This window comes from Scardinius erythrophthalmus, assembly GCF_964197995.2.
Source record: "Scardinius erythrophthalmus genome assembly, chromosome: 20".
NCBI classification, from domain to species: Eukaryota; Metazoa; Chordata; class Actinopteri; order Cypriniformes; family Leuciscidae; genus Scardinius; species Scardinius erythrophthalmus.
The window spans coordinates 35,491,521-35,512,524 of record NC_138240.1 but is presented as its reverse complement, the minus strand read 5'-3'; the positions used below and the strand labels follow the sequence as shown (position 1 = coordinate 35,512,524).

Sequence of the window (21,004 nt, the reverse complement as noted above, 5' to 3'; positions counted from 1 at the left end):
TATATATATATATATATATATATATTGGAGTTTGTGTTGGAGACTGGAGTCTGTGTTGTGCTGGAGGCAGGTCGTTTTTTGGTGTTATCAGGCTCCATGTCGTTAGCTGCAGTGCAGTTGCAATAGACTGTAGGCTCGGGAGCGCGCATGCACGTCACATCCGGTGGATTTCGCAGAAAATCCGACCCGGAGACTTCACATAAAAATAGGATTACTGGCCTTCAGAGGTAATAGCAAAACACGAAAAGTGGATCATTGTAATGTGTGATTACAACCCCTTCACAGACGGCCAATAAAAAAAGGATTCATTTTATAAAAAAAGTTACATACAGCACCTTTAAAATAAAATAAATAAATAAATAAATAAAAAAGGCTTCTGATTCCCTTACCTGTGTACCAGAGCATTATGCTTTTTTTCCTTTTCTTTTTTTTTCTAACCTTGCAGGTTAACCTTCAAGCAGCTTTGCTAGAAACCTCCAGGCAAGTGTGTTTTAGCAGGGTGGAGCTAAACTCTGCAGGACATTGACCCACCAGCAGCAGGATTAGACATCCCTGTCAGAGGAACACAGTGTTACCACAGCATACAGTACAAGATGTTCCCTCAGTAAAGACAAAGTGACACACTGACAAACCACAGTTAGTTAAAAAATACTAAACAAAATGACTAAACAGGGTTTGAGGCAATGTTGAAATCTCTTCTGGAATGCTAAAGAAGACACATGTAACATTACTAGTTTTTTTTTTTTTTTCTTTCTCAGGGACGTTTCTTTCCTTTGGGGAGGGCAGTTTGAACATGTGTAACATGTTTTTTAAGGCTGAGTTTAAAGCACAGAGAAAAGGGTGGGGATAAACTCAACAGAATATCAATGACAGCACTGAGTAGCATTGAGTAGAAGTCCTGTTTATATTTTGAGGAACACAAGAAAGCTGTCAGAAACATTCTAGGAAAGTGGAAGACAAGACAGGATTAAGACTTAATGAAAATTAAAAAAAAATTTCCCATAATAGTCAGTGAGTATGAATAATTCTCTTTGAAGTATTTTATGATAGTATAAAAATGAAACTGTCTGTTTAATACCAGTTAAAGATGTGAACATTTTGGAACAAGAATTGGCAAGTTATGAATTAGAATTCATATACATTAGCATATTGTAGTTTTTAAAAGAATAATTATGAGGGCTTTATACACAATTGCAGGTGCACTGTAACAGAGTAGATCACTGTAGACACACAAGTATTTGCTAATTTATCTAATTATCATGGCTTATCAGTGGAATACCCATACCAATATTCAAAATAATATGTATTGCATTAAATTAAAAAAATTATACTCCTAAAAGTGAATACAGTAGATGAAATAAACATACTCTACTGGTAGTGCATATGTATCTGAAATCTTGCTGTGAACAGGATTTTTAATTGTTTTTATATTGCCAGTGATTCATCTCTAATGATTGCTCAGTCAGTGCAGTAAAACTTTAGCATTAAACTAAAACTTTTTCTATTCTGCAGCCGAAAATGCAGAGTCGACCAGAGATGTTTGATTTTGAGGGTATTTCTATGACTCATTTTTTCACTGACAACTGGGAAAAGTTGCAAAACTTTCAAGCAAGACCTGATGACATTCTCATTGCCACTTATCCCAAAGCAGGTAAGACTAATGCATGAAGTTTTTCTTTAATTTAATGTGGCTAGCATGCAGACTTGACTCTTTATAGCTTACTGTTAACTTAAAGGAACACTCCACCGTTTTTTGAAATAGGGCTTATTCACCTTCTTTCCTACATTTAGATAGGTGGGCAAATGCATTTTTCTATCAGCGCATGCATTGTTTTAGTTTGACAGGGTCGGCGCTAGCTTAGCTTAGCACAATGAATGGAATCCTTTGTTGCCAGCTAGCATGTCCTGAGTTAAAGTGATAAAAAACAAACAAAAAAAAAACACCTAATTACTTCTTGTGGGCTGCATATTCACAACGATTACAAATAGCGATGCAGATTAACACTAGGTGTTTTCTTAGGCAGATATTGAATTGGGACTATATTAGGGGGAAGCACAGGCGAAGCACTGCTACTTGGGCGCAGAGATATCACGCAACACATGAAATCCCACGACTTACGTCAACATACCGGCATGAATAGTAGCTGGCTATTTTTCCTACAGTACATGAATGGCGATGAACATGGCTGATTTTGTGAGAGACGAAGAGGGTGACTTCTCAGACAGTCAAGATCAGAACCATACCTATGAACCAAGTCAATATCTGCCTAGGAAATCACCTAGTGTTAATCTGCATTGCTATTTGTACTCGTTGTGAATATGCAGGCCACAAGAAGTAATTAGGTGGGGTTTTTTTATCACTTTTACTCAGGACATGCTAGCTGGCAACAAAGGATTCCATTCATTGTGCTAAGCTAAGCTAGCGCCGACCCTGTCAAACTAAAACTATGCATGCACTGAGACAAAAATGCATTTGCCCACCTTTCTAAATGTAGGAAAGAATAAGCATTAATAAGAATAAATTAATAAGCCCTATTTAAAAAAACGGTGGAGTGTTCCTTTAATCATTAGATAACACTATAGACATTATCATGTATTGTCTTTCCAAACTAACCTTTAAAACACTTATTTTAAAACTCCTTTTCCATTTTATTGCTAGGTAGCACATGGGTTTCTTATATACTGGACCTTCTGTATTTTGGTAATGATGATCTAGAGCGTCAGACTTCCAAGCCTATCTATTTCAGAATCCCATGCCTGGAAGCATCCTTTCCAGAGTTTTCAACAGGTCAGAGACTTACAATTCAGTGAAGTCAATAATTTTATTGCAAAATTTTAAACATTAATGAAATTATTTGATGAAAAATAAATGTAAAATCATGAAGTTAGGAAACACTAAAACATTTCAGTCAGGACCACTTGAGGCAAAAATAACAGACAATTCTTTTAGTCAAAATTTTCAAATTTGATTTGCATTTGACGGTATGGCTCTGTTCTGAGTTACCGCTATATTTTTAGATGTTTACAGATACAGGTTATGTATACGTATAGTGTATTTGATTGTTTAAAGATTGTTCAATCTTTGTGTGAGTTGAGGGTAGGTTAGGTATAATTTGATGTGATGTCAAGCATTTGCATTTTGGGACATGGTGAATATATGAAGGCTAAAATACATTTGCTCCCTTGATCAAAATCAATGGGTTGAGGGTATGTCAGCAGAAATTAAGTAAAAACAGACTTCCAAAATGGTTAGGGCTTAGGGAAGTTAACAAATGTGTGTTTAAAGTAAGGTGGAAGGCAGTCATAGTCCTCAATAGTTCTCCATCATGCAATACCTGGCAGAAATCAAGGCAGGAAAAAGGAAAGAGAAACAAGAAACAAAAGGAGGACAGACAACGGCAGAGCTAAAAGTCTGCACAATTAAAAAAACTTCACAAAATTTAAAAAGATAAGAAACAAAACGTACAATGTGACAGACAACAACCCAGGATAGCTTTTATGTACCCTTCAAGGCTGCCAAATTTAGAATTGGTACATGTCTACTGCAGATAATTTGATCATATATAACTGGAGTACAAGGTTATGAGGTGCATTATGGGTGCTTGGCTAAAGAGATGCATCTTCAATCTATATTTAAACTCAGAGAGTGAGTCTAAACCCCGAACATTATCAGGAAGGCTATTCCAGAGTTTAGGAGCCAAATGTGAAAACGCTCTCCCTCCTTAAGTGGACTTAGATATCCTAGGTGTTACGTCAGAAACGAGGATACAAATTGCAAGTGCAAAAACTCTTTATTGAAAGTCAATAAATGATGATGATGATGATGATGATGATGATGATGATGATGAATCCGGGGAATGCAGGCAGTGGCGCAGGGACTTCGATGGTCAGACACGGAGTGATGAATGAAGTGCAGCGTGCTCTGATGAGTGAAGACGTGATCCAGACATTACTTCGCATGTAAAAAGGGTCTGTAATCGCATCAAATTTAACCTCATGAATTTTAGACACATTCGCCATCAAATGTCCACACAGGCAGCAAAAATGTACATGCACTCTATGATCTTATCACATATCACTTACTGTCTACCCATCTGGTCACATGCTGGTGTTACATCTCTGAAACCTCTGCAGTCACTTTACAAACGATCTGTTAAAATTCTGGATAAGAAAGCAATTATTTCTCATCATTGTCCAATATTACAAAAACATAGATTACTCAGCTGGGAAAACATGGTCAAATACTCAAACCTATGTCTTCTATACAAAATTATTCATGGTTTATCATCTCCTCCACTCCACCAGTTTGTTAACATCCGTACAGCTGAGCATAGCAGAACCAGAGGTGCAGCGAGGGGAGATTGTATCATTCCCTTTAGAAAAAGTGTATTTGGTCATACTTCTTTTTCTGTTCGAGCTGCTACTGAATGGAACCGCATTCCTTTAACTATCAGAAATCTAAACACATATTGTACATTTAAGAACCATTTAAAGAAATGGCTTCTTGAATTTCAGATCTGTCAACATTAAAACATTTCTAGACCTGCTCTATCCACTGCTGGTTTCTTGCCTTGTGTGTGTGTATATGTCATGTTTTTGTCAGATGTTTGTTTGATTGTTGGTTTGCTGTATTTCGACTATATTTTTTTAATTTTTTTTTTTAATTTTTATATGTAATTTTACTCTCTTTTAGGGTGACTTTTAACATCTGTCCGGGGACTGCAGATGAAAAATAGCCTTCTGGCTAACTCTGGCATATTGGCAGAAATGTTTATTAATATGCACTGTCCCTGTAATAATAAATAAATAAATAAATAAACGTAATCCAACTAGACGAGAAACAGGAACACAGGAACTCCAGACGGGACACGAGGCACAGGAACAGGATCAGACAACAACAGAGACTTCATGAAACGATCTGACAACGGAGATGAGAAAGCAGTGAGCATATATAGGGAATGAGATGAGTGGCAGCTGGTGATGATGAGTGATTGCAGCTGGGTACTGATCAATGGTAACGATCCAGACACACCCACTCACACACTCACACACATGTAAACAACAAGGCACGAGACTAGAGAGAGACATTGGATCTATGAACCGTGACAGTACCCCTCCCCCTAAGAACGCCTCCTGGCGTTCCCAGGTCCCCTTACCTGCCAATTGTAATCATCGATAAGGGAGTGATCCAGAATGTCTCTAGCAGGTACCCAACTTCTCTCCTCTGGACCGTAACCTTCCCAGTCCACCAAGTACTGAAATCCGCGTCCCCTCCGCCTTGAGTCCAGCACACGATTGACCGAATAAGTGGGTTCCCCATCTACGAGTCGCGGCGGGGGAGGAACCGGGATTGGCGGATTAATACGAGAATGAAATACGGGTTTAATTTTGGAAACATGAAAGACGGGGTGAACCCTCCTGTACGCTGGAGGTAGGTTGAGGCGGACTGCCACTGGACTAATGATCTTGGTGACAGTAAACGGGCCAATGAATTTGGGAGCAAGTTTATTAGACACGGAACGGAGAGGAATGTTCTTGGTAGAAAGCCACACTTTTTGACCAGCGACGTATACGGGAGGCCTAGACCAGTGGCGATCGGCTTTGGCCTTGGTGCGCAACCCCACCCGGAGTAGAGTCTCGCGGGCTCTAGTCCACGTGCGGTGACACCTCTGGACGAAGGCGTGAGCGGAGGGGACCGCGACTTCGGATTCCAGACTAGGAAAAATTGGTGGCTGGTACCCTACGCTACACTCAAACGGAGATAGGCCCGTAGATGACACTGGCAACGTGTTGTGGGCGTACTCCACCATAGAAAGTTGTTGACTCCACGAGGAAGGATTCTTGGAAACTAAACATCGTAACGTTCTTTCCAAATTCTGGTTGGCTCTCTCAGTTTGGCCATTGCTCTGGGGGTGGAACCCTGAGGACAAACTGACAGTCGCCCCCAGAAGCTTACAAAATTCTCGCCAAAATTTGGACACAAACTGGGGTCCCCTGTCAGAAACCACGTCTATCGGGAGGCCATGTAACCGAAAGACGTGGTCAATGACAATCACCGCTGTCTCCTTGGCTGAGGGTAATTTGGGCAAGGGAATGAAATGGGCCGCCTTTGAGAACCGGTCCACCACGGTCAAAACTACCGTGTGACCCTGAGAGGGTGGGAGGGCGGTAACAAAATCTAGAGCGATATGGGACCAGGGTCTCGAAGGGATTGGCAGCGGTTGGAGTAACCCATCTGGAGGTCGATTGGAAGTCTTACCAGTGGCACAAACTGAGCAAGCCAAAACAAAATTGTGAATGTCACGAGCCATGAGAGGCCACCAGAATCGTTGCTTGACTAAAAATTTAGTGCGACTGACTCCTGGATGACAAGCCACATTGGAAGAATGCCCCCACTGAATGACGCTGGACCTCAGACCCTCAGGCACAAATAAACGATTCGGTGGGCAACCGACCGGAGGCGTTACCCCTTCTAAGGCCTTCTTGACCTTCGATTCGACCTCCCATACGAGTGTGGAGATGAATAGAGTCTCCGGTAAAATGCACTCGGGAGTAGACGGGCGTTCGGAACGATCAAAAATGCGCGATAAAGAATCGGGTTTGATGTTTTTAGAACCCGGGCGGTACGAGAGAGTAAAATCAAAACGACCGAAAAAAAAGTGCCCACCGAGCCTGCCTGGAGTTCAATCTTTTAGCAGTCCGAATGTATTCTAAGTTCTTGTGATCAGTCCAAACGATAAAAGGTACTCCCGACCCTTCTAACCAGTGCCGCCACTCTTCCAATGCTAACTTGACTGCCAACAACTCTCTGTTCCCAATGTCATAATTGCGTTCGGCAGGAGATAGACGATGAGACAAAAACGCGCAAGGATGCATCTTGTCATCTGAAAGAGAGCGCTGGGATAACACTGCTCCTACCCCCACCTCTGACGCATCGACCTCTACCACGAACTGACGTGATGGATCAGGGGTTGTCAGAATAGGGGCTGAAACGAAGCAACCCTTCAGTTTGGCAAACGCAGCCTCGGCTGCGTCTGACCACCTGAACGTCGTTCTGGGGGAGGTCAAGGCGGTCAGAGGTGCGGCTAGTTGGCTGAAGTTGCGAATAAAACGCCGGTAGAAATTGGCGAACCCCAGAAATCTCAGTAGGGCCTTACGAGACTCTGGACTTGGCCATTCCACCACAGCCTTGATCTTCTCAGGATCCATGCGCATTCCCTCAACCGACACGATGTACCCTAGGAAAGGAACAGACTGTGCATTAAAAATCGCATTTCTCCGCCTTGACAAAAAGCCCATTCTCTAGCAACCTCTGAAGCACTCGTCGGACGTGCTGCACGTGTTCCTGGAGAGAAGAAGAAAAAATCAGTATGTCGTCCAGGTAGACATATATGAACTGATCTATCATATCTCGCAGCACGTCATTGACAAGTGCCTGGAAGACCGCTGGACTGCTGGAAAGCCCGAAAGGCCTAACCAAGTATTCAAAGTGTCCCCTGGGGGTGTTAAACGCGGTCTTCCACTCATCTCCCTCCCTGATGCGTACCAAATGATAAGCATTATGTAAATCCAATTTTGTGAAGATGGACGCTCCCTGCAACCTCTCGAAGGCTGAAGACATCAACGGCAAAGGATAAGTATTCTTTACCGTGATGTTGTTCAACCCCCGGTAGTCAATATAAGGTCGCAGAGACCCGTCCTTCTTCCCCACAAAAAAGAACCCCGCCCCCGCTGGAGAAGAGGAAGGGCGGATGAACCCCGTTGCTAGAGAATCAGAAATATATTTCTCCATAGCCTCCCTCTCTGGTGTCGAGAGTGAATATAACTTGCCCTTGGGCGGAGCTGTACCTGGTAATAACTCTATGGCACAGTCATAGGGACGATGCGGAGGGAGAGAAGCAGCCCGAGACTTACTGAACACTTCCTTCAGGTCCAGGTACTCCGCGGGCACGTTAGACAGATCCACTGCCTCCTCCTGCAACACAGGGACAGAAACAGACGGACAGGCAGACACTAGACAAGACTTATGACACTGATTACTCCATGAAGACACAGACTTGAGCTGCCAGTCCACTTTAGGGTTGTGACGGGTGAGCCAAGGGTGACCAAGGACAATGGGTGCAAGGGGAGTGTCCAGGATATAGAAGGAGATGATCTCGGTGTGGTTGCCTGATGTGATGAGTGTGATGTCTTCTGTGGCGAAAGTGATGGTGGGAAGTTCTTGTCCATTGAGTGCGTGTACAGCAATCTGATGTGTGAGGGGTCTGAGGGGAATCTTGAATTGACGTGCGAATGAGTGATCCATGAAATTACCCTCTGCCCCGGAATCCAAGAGTGCTTGACAATCGTGGGTGAGTGTTGACCATCTCAGTCTTACCGGAAGGAGGGTAGATGTTGATGAGGTCTTCTCGGCGGAGATCCCACCCGATAGTAGCCTCATACTTACTATCGGGCTTGGCCTTTTACCGGACAGTTGTAAGCATAGTGTCCGGTTCCCCCACAGTATAGGCAAAGGCCCTGGGACCTCCGCCTCTCCCTCTCCTCCCGGGAAAGCCGAGCTCGACCCACCTGCATGGGCTCGTGATCGTCGACGGGGCTGACCGCGTCCCCGCCTCCAAATCGTGTACCCTCGGCACCTGCCAGAGGGCGTCTACACGTGGCGTGACCTCCAACTCGGGATAGTCGAGCATCAACTTTGAGGGCTAAAGCGATGAGATCATTAAGAGATTGAGGCAAGTCCAAAGCGTAGATCTCTCTCTGGACGCGGTCAGCCAGCCCATGCAGGAACATGTCCCACTGCGCCTCCTCGTTCCATTTGCTCTCCGCTGCCAGGGTCCGGAACTCGATCGAAAAGTCTGACACTGATCTCTCTCCTTGACGTAAATCAGCCAGCATTCTTGCAGCTTCTCTTCCACCGACCGCCCGGTCGAAAACTCTTTTCATCTCAGCGGAGAGCTCCTGGAACGAGGCGCAGCATGGATCTTCATTCTCCCACACCGCCGTTCCCCATAAAGCCGCTTTCCCAGTCAGAAGGGTGAGCACAAAGGCAACCTTGGATCGCTCGGTCTGGAAAGTCTTGGGTTGGAGAGAAAAACAGCGCGACCAGTATCGTTTAAATTCTTCTCTTGAATGTCCAGATGAGCCATGCTGTTACTCAAACAGTCCTCCATGGTCGGCGCTGATGTACTTGCTGTATCCATTCTTGGTCAGATCGTTCTGTTACGTCAGAAACGAGGATACAAATTGCAAGTGCAAAAACTCTTTATTGAAAGTCAATAAATGATGATGATGATGATGATGAATCCGGGGAATGCAGGCAGTGGCGCAGGGACTTCGATGGTCAGACACGGAGTGATGAATGAAGTGCAGCGTGCTCTGATGAGTGAAGACGTGATCCAGACATGTAACGTAATCCAACTAGACGAGAAACAGGAACACAGGAACTCCAGACGGGACACGAGGCACAGGAACAGGATCAGACAACAACAGAGACTTCATGAAACGATCTGACAACGGAGATGAGAAAGCAGTGAGCATATATAGGGAATGAGATGAGTGGCAGCTGGTGATGATGAGTGATTGCAGCTGGGTACTGATCAATGGTAACGATCCAGACACACCCACTCACACACTCACACACATGTAAACAACAAGGCACGAGACTAGAGAGAGACATTGGATCTATGAACCGTGACACTAGGTACAACCAGAAGTCCAGAGTTTTGTGATCTTAAAGAACATGATGGATTGTAGGGCGATAGAAGATTAGTTAAAAACACAGGAGCTAAACCATTTAGGGTCTTATAGGTCAGTAGCAATACTTTGTAATTGATACTGCACTTAAAAGGAAACAGTGTAGAGATGATGAAGTTGGTGTTATAGGATTATTTTTTCGTGACCTTGTAAGAACTCTAGTATTTTGGACTTATTGTAGCTTGTAGAAGGTTGTTTTTGTAACATACAACCCTACATCAATGCCTTGCCTCTTGGCCCCCAAGTTAGATCTTCACCATTTTCCAAAAATCCAGCTTGACAAACTCTCCATATACTCATACCATTACAAATTCTGGTAACACTTTAATTAAATGGTTCACTTCAGACATTCTTCTAACTATAAGTAACTTTGCAACTACATGTCAAGTAGCAGTCAGAGTATTAGTAGACTGTCTGCTTAATATCTGCTAACACTTTATTTTGATAATACAGTCTACTAATACTCTAATGAGAGGTAGTGTGCATTGCAAAGTTATAGTGCATGTCTAAAGTGGACCATGGAAATAAAGTCTAGCGCATTTTATTTAAACATATTACCTATTCATCTATTCCTACATTGTTGGAATGTAAATGAAAAATGGTTCCAAAGCCTCAAATGGGTTTTGACAATTAATTATCAGTTACAGGGACAGAAATGGCTGTTAATCTTCCCACCTCTCCTCGTCTCATCAAAACCCACTTACCTGTTCAGTTTGTACCCAAGTCCTTCTGGGAGCAGAACTCAAGGGTAAAGTACTCCGGGTCTTATGACTGCTAGAATAGATGATAAATGTAATCATATCTGCCAAAATCTGACATTCTCTTTGGATATTGTCTTCATAGTTTTATAATTTATATTTAAAAGATGAGCTTTTGCAACTGCCTTTTCAATACATGTGACCAATGAGAGGCTTGTTTACATCTTGAGGTTTCTAATAATCCCTAATATTTCCAAGCAACTAATTTGAATCCTGAGTTCTCTGAAAACCCTTACGAAAAAGAAGTTTATTCAAGTGTGCTATTAGAATACTTCTTTTAAACAAAAAATAAGAAGTCTATTTTTTATATACTTCTCAGAAATATACTTTATGTATTTCTAAGAAATATACTTAAAATTGCACTAACAGAAAGGTCTAAGTATATTTGGCTTACTTCTACCTTTTGATTGAGATATACTTAAAAGTATAATCCTGAGTTGTGTTTTTCACATAGTTTTACATACTGTCTTATAAACTTAAATTGTTTGAAAATATTGATTTATAAAAAACAAAATCTTGGTTACGTATGTAACCCTCGTTCCCTGAAGGGGCGGAAGATGGAAGAGGGCTTATGCAGAGAGTGTCAATCACTGCCAATCAGTGAGACTATTGAATAACACTGGGAAAGTGCATACGAGTGTTAGGGCTGGCGTTTGGCGCTCAAAAGGGTTTGCCAAACCGGGGACTCGCTTGAGCAAATAAGTGTACGTAACCAGTCCATAGGAGGGAAATGACGCAGCAAGCCGACACTGAGCTGGGTCTCCGGTGTTTACTGGCTATGGGAAGTGAGTACACGGGAGGATACCAGATGTGCCAACACCCAGGAAGAGGCAACAGCCCTGGTGGAGTGAGCTCTCAACCCGAGTGGGCAAGGCACGCCTTGGGTTTGGTACGCCAAGGCGATGGCATCCACTATCCAGTGTGCCATCCTCTGCTTAGAGACAGCCTTTCCCTTCTGCTGGCCTTTGAATCAGACAAAGAGCTGGTCTGAGGTCCTAAAGCTCTGTATTCGGTCCACGTACAAGCACAAAGCGCGGACGGGACAGAGCACATGCTTACCGAGAGATTTCCCATCAACTGCATCGTGATATGCGGCAAGAGTGGCAAAATACACTTTCAGGGTTGAGGGAGACAGCCTTCGCTCCAAACCATCTTGCAGGAAGGAAAGCACAACTCTGATCGGGTATCTCCCGGGGTCTTCCCAGTGAGAAGAACACCATTCGACGAACAGGTTCCACTCCAAAGTATAGAGTCGCCTCACCTAAGTCCTCTGTGTCCTTCTAGAGACCAGAGGTGGAGTTTACAGAGGTCTGTGCACGGGTGCCATAGGGTGCCCCATCTCTGGGAAAGCAGGTCCTTCCTCATAGGGAATATGCCAGGGAGGGGCTGTTGTGAGGAGCATGAGTTCTGGGAACTAGGTCCGGTTGGGCCAATATGGGGCAACTAGCAAGACCTGCTCCTCGTCCTCCCTTACTTTGCACAGTGTCTGTGCGAGAAGGCTCACTGGGGGAAATGCATACTTGCGTATGTCCCGGGACCAGCTGTGTGCCAGTGTATCTGTGCCGAGTGTCCCCTCGGTCAGGGAATAAAACAACTGGCAATGTGACATGTCCAGGGCGGCAAATACTTCTACCTGTGCGGTCCCGAAGCGTCTTCATATCAGCTGCACAGCCTGGGGATGGATTTGCCACTCTCCCGGAAGCACAGGCTCATTCGCACAACAACAGTGCCTGGTGGCTCGAGAACGCAAAAATATCTTGAAATAGGTTCCAAGGTGCAAACCTGAAAAAAAATTAAATATATATATATATATATAAACTTCAAAAACGCAAACCTGTGAAAATGCTGATGCTGTGCACATGCATATACAGCATAGCCGAGTCTGATGGTGCGGATGAGCCAGCGAGATGGGCTAGGGAACGCTACACACCGCCACTGCGTCACCGAAGAGGCCAGCCTTGGATATTTATCGGCCCCCCGCATATCAGCCAGGTTCAGCCAAAAATCGCTCCTGGACCACAAGTGTTTGATCATCGTTCTGAATCCCATCCGGATGAAGTCTTTGACAAAAATGCAATTATCTCAGCTTTTTGTCTAAAGTGTTGACTTTTTTTTGTTGATAAAAAAGGATGCATGAAGATAGAATAAAATGTTTTTAAAATTAGTTAAAGTGCAGTTTAGTAAAGTTTTCTAAGCAGGTTAAAAAGGATAACTATAATGGATGGCGGAATAGCAAGTACTCCCAAAAGTGCTATTCCTCCATACATTATAGTTATCCTTTTTAACCCGCTTAGAAAAGCGCCACGTTTTATTTTGTGTCACCATACTTGGTCGTGTAACTACTCGTGTTACTGTTTTTAAATTGGGAAAACGCTGATGTGTTTGGTCACTTCTAAATTCATTGCTGTTAGATACCATTAAATATACTAGGCTAAGCTAAGTGCTATCAGAGTGTCAATGCGCGCCAGCACGATTAAGTGCATGCACTGAGATGAGAGAGGTATGTATCAACTCGTCTTAGTTAAGGGAATAAAATAGTTTAATATGAAAAAACGGTGGAGTATCCCTTTAAGGGTATATTTCAAGTATAAAAAATTAATACCCAAATAGGAACAGTAGTATACTTAAAGTGCAAAAATAATATATAAATAGTAAACTATAAGTATGATGTCATGTTCACTTAAAGAAAATTTACAAGTAGTTCTGAAATGAATGTAATGAAATTGTAACTCTCTGAATAGTATTGCATAATACAACATATAAGTCCTGTATTGTCACAATATTTCTTTTCTTTCACTTTTTCCAGGTTGTGTATGTAGCACGTAATGCAAAAGACAATGCTGTTTCTTATTTTCATTTTGATCGAATGAACATGGTACAGCCTGAACCGGGAGACTGGAACAGCTTTATACAGAAATTCATGAAAGGGAAATGTAAGTAGATTGGGTGCAATTTATCATTTTAATGTCATGATTTCAAATTGAGAATGTAAATATATTTCATTTCTTAATTACAACCCCTACAATATCAATCAAGAACTTTGTCTTGGAGGTTTTGTTTTAACATCAGTAATTTCCCGCCAGATGTGTTTGGTCCGTGGTATGATCATGTCAGCGGATGGTGGGAGAAAAAACAAACATATTCTAACCTACAGTACATGTTTTATGAGGATATTATGTTGTGGCCAATTCTCAGTCTCTGGTTCAGGTCTTCAAAATCAGGTTCAGGTCTCAGAAGAAATCTTTCAGAGTCGAAGTTTCAGGTCTCAGGAGAAATAACTTTATTGAGCAGTTCAATAAAGTGAGATGGTAGCTAAGCATCTGATCTTACAATGGTCTGCATTTGGGTCTTATACCTCATTTTACGTCATTTATTGTTTACTTTGGTATCCAATTAACATTCGTATAATTATCTTTTTCTCTTTGCTCCTCCTCATCACTTCACCACGATTAGAAACACCTGCATTAATGCCCAATTTCTATTGGTGGCCATACTGGCGCATGCGCTTTTCTGATGATGACTTTGCATATGGTTTTTTGGGTACTTTTCCACTCTTTAGCCTTATTTTACCTTTTACCCAGTTTTCTGTCTTGTCCTCACACGACTCTTATCCTCACATGCACTTTTGACATGTCCTGTGTTTCCAATCATGCTTTGTTTTCTCTTTCTCCCTTAATTGCAGGCCTTGTTTTCTATTTCTCCCTTGGTTGTAGGCCTCCCTTATTCTAGGCCTAGTTTCTTCAATGTTTGTATCATGCATTTGGACTCATATATGAGACAGATATAATTTTCCAACATATACTTATGTATAAAATTCTCCAACACTGGCTGAAGTAAGTTAAATTCACAAAGTGACAATTTTATCAAGTGTAGAAATATGTCTAAAGTGTGTATTTTGGGACTTCCGGTTGGAGCGGTGCCATGTGAAGACGTAAAGTTATTGAGCTCTCCTCAACCAGCTTTAAATTTAGTTTATTTTGCTCTTATTTTATATATTAGTGTGCTAAAGCTGCCTTGGTGTGTTAATAAGAGTGTACCAGTGTTAATCCAGTTGGGCTGAATGCAGTTTGGGCTATTTTTGAAGGAAAATGAATAAGGGCCGGAGTAACTGCAGAGATGCAGAATCGACTACCAGCCAAAATGCTAATGCTAGCGCCGAACTCCACGCGACATCAAAGAAAGACACGGCTTCAGCTAGTGATAACTGTGTGGTTCTTCAAGCGATTAATTCACTTAAAGAGGACTTGATTGCAAAAATAGAAGAGAAGGCTGCTGCCCAATCAGCTGAACTCTGCAGCCAAGTAGATTAGCTCTGCACAGAGTTACGCAGTGCCGTGGATGCTGTTAATGCCATGCTGGAAGCAGCGGAGGCACGGGTGAATGGGTTGGAGTCTGCAATGAACGGCTACTCGGACTCCACTAATACTCTTGAGAAGGAGCTTAATGGTTATGAAAAAGGAGTTGGCCGTATTGAGAGAATGGAGTGAAGATCTGGAGGCGAGGTCAAGCCGCTCAAACATTCGCATTACAGGAGTTAAATAGGGGCGAGAGCACGGCAAACGGATAACTGAGTTTGTGGCCGGCCTCCTGAAAGAGGCCTTGAACCTCGAGAAGACCCCACTCTTGGACCGAGCCCACCACACTCTTCGCAGCAGACCAACTGATGCCTTTGTGGTAAGGTGTCATTACTTCTCTGAGAAAGAGGATATTTTGAAGAAAGCTATGGAAATGAAGCTAGCCACTACTGCTCACGGCGACCGGATACGGATTCTTCCTGATTTCACTCAGACAGTGAGAAAGCAGCGAGCAGCTTTCAATGAGGTGAGGAGCTTACTTTGTAACTGCGAGGGGGTTCGCTTTGGGTTGAGATACCCTGCAATTTTGAGGATTACGACACAGGATGGACGAGAGTCAAGCTTCAAGGACCCGCTGAAAGCTAAAGACTTCATTCTGAAGGACCTGACTTGTAAGGGAAAGTGACGATCGCACATACATCAGCGGCTGGCAGTTCACTGGACTCCAAGTTAAGGACTGTTCCGTCGAAGTTCAAATCAGGTTTGGTACTGTTATGGTTAGCCGGTGTTCAATTTGAGTTCACTTAAAATGTTTATATAATGTTTACGCTAAGTTTACATCGAGCCCCGAAGCTTTTGTCAGATGTCTAAAAGACATTACAAGCAGTCACATGCTCAAACTTCACAGAAATCGTGGCTCAAGAGCAAAAGTGTTTTTGTTTTTTTCTCTCCTGGGGCTCTGTTTGGGGTAGCTTAGTAATTCAATAACTGCAAGAGCCTTATATTGGTCTGTTTTTAAGTGGGGGCTGCATGGTAAGCTATTTGGGAGTAGGGATAACTGGAAGAGGTTTCGTTCTCATACGCAAATATATATATATATATATATATATATATATATATATATATATATATATATATATTTTTTTTTTTTTTTTTTTTTTTTGTCAGTCTTCTGTACTGTAGTTAAACTCATGCATATGTTGTTTGTATGTTTAGGAACACAATCTCTCTCTCCCCCCCCCTTACAACAGTTTTTTTTCCTTCTCTCTCTCTCTATTGCAAAGGGGTCCTCTGCTGGCAGTTTTGAGAAATTTACTCAATGGCCTTTAGTAGTATAGGTGGTGCGGAAACGAGGCTGGTCAGTTGGAATGTACGTGGGCTAAATCATCCAGTGAAGCGAAACCAGGTATTCAGCCACCTTAATAAATTCAAATCGGATATAGTATATTTGCAGGAGACTCATTTGCTGAACAAGGACCATCCCAAACTTCACAGAGGAGGCTTTACGCAAATATACCACTCTGACTTTAACAGTTAGAGTAGAGGAGTTGCTGTTCTTATACATAGGAATGTACAATTTGTCGAGGAGGTCACTGTGAAGGATAAAAATGGTCGATATGTAATAATTAAGGGCAGACTTTATAACATGCCTGTGGTCCTGGCCAATGTATATGCACCTAATTGGGATAATGTACAGTTTTTTAGTGATTTCTTTTCTTTTTTACCTAGTCTTGATACGTATAATTTAATTTTAGGAGGGGATCTGAATTGTGTTTTACACCCAATTCTGGACCGCTCTAGTTCTACGGCTATTCCATCTAGTAAATTCAGCGCAATGTATCAATGCTTTTCTCCAAACATATGGCGTAGTGGACCCCTGGAGATTTAAGTACCCATCATCCAAACAATTTTCATTCTATTCACCGGTACATCAAACATATTCCAGAATTGATTATTTTCTGCTGGATAAGAAACTACTCCCTCTAATGACACAAGTGGAGTATGATAGTATAGTTATCTCAGATCATAGTCCAGTATTACTAAAGCTTCGTTTCCCAGGTTATTCAATCTCTCAGCGTATGTGGTGCCTAAACTCAAGGCTTTTGGCAGATGAAGATTTTGTTAAATTCATAGAGACTCAAATTGATTTCTTTCTCGAGACAAATGAATCCCCAGAAATAAGTTATAGTACTATATGGGATACTCTGAAAGCGTTTGTGAGGGGTCAAATTATTTCGTATCAAGCTAGTGCTAATAAAAAGAAATCGAGGCGGATTACAGAAATATTGAATGAAATAAAGACAATCGATCAGTCACACTCTTCATTGTCTTCTGAGGTGTTGCATAAGGAGAGACTCCTGTTACAAGCTGAATTTGATTCTTTGACCAGCGAGCGCGCAGAAGATCTCTATTTGAAATCACGTCAAATTCATTATGAACATGGCGAGCGTGCGGGCAGGTTTTTGTGTTATCAATTGAAGCAATCTGCAGCAGCGGTATTATAGCGGCAATTGAAGACAGTGAGGGCAATATTATTACAGATCAACAGGGTATCAATAATCAGTTTAAATCTTTTTATGAGGCTTTATATACTTCGGATATATGCCCCGTGAATGACACTGACAGGATAGAAGAGTTTTTCAGCAACATAGAGTTGCCATCATTTAATGATTCAGACAAATCCACTTTAGAAGGCAACATAACAGCTCTTGAGATTGACAGTGCAATTAAGAAATTAAAATCTGGGAAAGCGCCAGGCCCCGACGGCTACCCGGCTGAGTTTTATAAGAAGTTTTCTGCCAAAACTTGAAGAGAGGCCCTCGTTTCAAAATCTCTCCCTCCAACCATGACACAAGCCACCATATCAGTCCTTCTTTAAAAGGATAAAGACACACTTAAATGTGAAACCTACCGCCCGATCAGTTTACTTTGCTGCGATTATAAGATCCTGGCCAAGGTGCTGGCAGCTAGAGTAGAGACAATTATGAGCAAAATAATTCATCCAGATCAGACTGGTTTTATTTCTGGCAGGCAGTTTTCTAGCAATCTCCGCCGCTTATTTAACGTGATTTATTCACCCAAGGTTAACACTAATCCAGAGGTTCTAATATCCTTAGATGCTCATAAGGCATTTGATATAATTGAATATGCTTACTTATTAACAACACTTAGGAGGTTTGGCTTTGGCCCTGTGTTCTGTTCATGGATTAAAATTCTATATACCAGCCCTCAAGCATTTATTCGAACGAATAGTATAATATCCAAATGCTTTCCGCTTTTTAGGGGGATAAGACAGGGGTGCCCGCTGTCTCCTCTGCTTTTTGATGCTGCTATTGAACCCCTTGCAATTATGCTAAGGAATGCAGCCGGTTTGGCTGGAATTCATAGAGAGGGACTTGTTCACAAACTTATGCTTTATGCAGACGATCTCCTTCTCTTTCTGTCCAATCCGCATTCCTTTATACCAATTGCTCTTACAATTATTTCCGATTTTGGAAATGTTTCAGGATATAAAATTAATTTGGCAAAGAGTCTTCTTTTCCCCATTAATGAAAGAGCGCATCAAATGGCATTCCAATCTTTTCCATTTTCAGTAAGCCTTGACAGATTTCTTTATTTAGGTGTGAATGTAACTCGCAGTTATAAGGATTTATTCAACAGTAATTTTAAAACAGCATTTGATAAGGCCAAGCGCGATTTAGTATGGTGGTCAACTCTACCCTTATCTTTGGCGGGGAGGATCAATTCCATTAAAATGACAATTTTACCAAGGTTTTTATTTTTATTTCAGACAGTGCCAGTCTTTATACCCAAATCATTTTTCAAGGATTTGAGCAGTTGTATTTCTACTTTTATTTGCGATAAAAAATTCCATGCATAAGGAAAGAATATCTGGAAAGGAAGAAGGAGGATGGTGGATTGGCAATGCCGAACTTCTTGCATTATTATTATTGGGCAGCTAACCTTCATAAAGTGACATTTTGGCTCTCTGATATGTTGAGAGAGGAAGCCCCAGTTTGGTTACTCATGGAACAGCACGCGTGTAACCCAGTATCACTATGCTCACTGCTCTGTTCTCCAATTCCCTTGAGCAAAAGCTTTTTTACGAATTACCCAATTATTCACGGATCACTCAGAATATGGTCACAATTCAGACTTCACTTCAACAGTAAACAAGCGTTGCCCTCAGCTCCCATCCTGTCGAACCCTATGTTTCCTCCGTCCCTCATAGATTCTGCATTTCAGCGCTGGTCTAGAAATGGAGTCAAGTGTGTTAAGGACCTCTTTAAAGACGGGCGTGTTTATTTCATTCCAGCAATTAAGAACAGATTTTGAGATCCCTCAATCCAACTTCTTTTGGTATCTACAGGTCCGTAGTTTCGTCAAAAAAACATTTTTCTCCTTCTTTGAACAAGCCAGAGGGTGGCTGGATTGATGAGCTCTTAAATATGGACTCCTCTCTTAGGGGTATGGTGTCTATCATATATGAGAACATCCAAAGATTCGCTTCCCCATCTCTTGATCGTATAAAGAGGCAGTGGGAGTAGAATTTGTGCATTCATCCTCGGTATGCATTAGACATGGGCTTTTGCAATTTAAGGTACTTCACAGGCTCCATCTTACTAGGAGCAAGCTGGCTAAAATGTCTCCAGGGTCAGACGCAACATGCCCCAGATGTAGTCTGGAACCAGCAGACCTGAGTCACATGTTCTGGGAATGCCCCAGATTAACAAAATTCTGGGCAGGCATTTTCAGAACGTTTTCATTTATATGTAACAAAGATATTGATCCCAATCCTCTGACTTCCATCTTTGGGGTAGTGCCAGAAGAATTGCAGCTAACAACAAATCAGTGGAGCTCATAGCTTTCTCCACATTATTGGCTAGACGCCTGATTCTTCTCAGTTGGAAAAAGGCATTGCCACCATCTTACAAACGCTGGGTTACTGAGGTGATGTCGTGTCTTAAACTTGAGCATCTTAAATACACTATCCGAGGTACCTCTGCAAAGTTTTATGGGGTCTGGCAGCCCTTTTTATCTTATTTGAATCTTCATTGGCCAGTATAGTATAATCAGTAGGCCTACTATTATGTGTATTATTCTTTTATACTTTTTTTTTTTGCTGCAGGGGTGTGTATGTTGATGTGTGAATAAGTATGTAGATCCAGAATTAATGTTGTTTGTGGTTCTGTGTTATTGTGATTGTGGAAAATGGAAAAATCAATAAAAATATTTGTAATAATAAAGTGCGTATTTTCCTGGTCTTTTCCAGGACACTGGACGTGTGGTGGAACGTTTGAGCTCCTTCTTGGGTTTGTCCACTTCAGTTAAAGAAAGAGAGAAAATAACAAAAGGGGTTCAGTTTGATGCCATGAAACAGAACAACATGATCAACCATGTCACAGTCCCTTTCATGGACTTCAAGATCTCACCCTTCATGCGGAAAGGTTAATAAACTGCTTAATCCTCTAATTATCTCCTTCTGACTTCTGTCCTTTGACTTGCTTTTCTCTTCTTGTTATTTGTGTTCCAAAAGGTAAAGTCGGAGACTGGAAATGTCACTTCACAGTGGCACAAAATGAACAGTTTGACGAGATCTACAAACAGAAGATGAAGAAAACCACTGTCAGATTCCGCACAGAGATTTAATATTTCAGTTCTAGATCTTGCACCAGAATCAGATTAATCACTGCTCTTCTGTTTTCACATAGAGGATATTAAAGATGTTAAGATTGTAAAAACGTAAGTTAGGATTTAAAGCTGTGAAATCAATGAAATCTACCTTATGAATTGAGTAAATGTATATTTAAAAGTTATTTAGTAGATCTATTTGGTACCATGATGACAAATAAAACCGAGTAGACCCAATAAGTTTAAATCACTATTTTTTTTTAAATAAATCAAATTAAAAATATTTGAGTAATGGGATCTTACTTCATTTGAATAGTGCACATATACATGTTTCATAACTAATGAACTTTACAGTTATTGAGCTTAACTGAATAAAGACTGGACTGAATTGAGCTGAATAATGACACTATTGTCTTTTTAGAGCTGCTTTACAGCTGAATTTAAATTAGTCTCATATTTGATGGTTAGTGTAGGAGGATAGATTATACAGTTTGTACATTAGAAAAACCATTACGCCTATGGAGAGTCCCCATAAACCACATGTAACATTATGACCCACATGGGGTA

The 21,004-nt window shown here is 41.6% G+C and overlaps 1 protein-coding gene across 1 annotated transcript; it reads left to right on the top strand.

Moving 5' to 3' along the window:
• Positions 1-1,518: 1,518 nt before the first annotated feature.
• Positions 1,519-20,455, top strand: LOC308681035 (cytosolic sulfotransferase 3-like; the record flags this gene model as incomplete). Its single annotated transcript, XM_081349556.1, has 8 exons — positions 1,519-1,651; positions 2,660-2,788; positions 10,395-10,501; positions 13,318-13,444; positions 13,707-13,773; positions 15,191-15,332; positions 20,079-20,253; positions 20,343-20,455. The coding sequence occupies 8 exons, from the start codon at positions 1,519-1,521 to the stop codon at positions 20,453-20,455; spliced, it is 993 nt and encodes a 330-aa protein (XP_081205682.1).
• Positions 20,456-21,004: the final 549 nt, after the last annotated feature.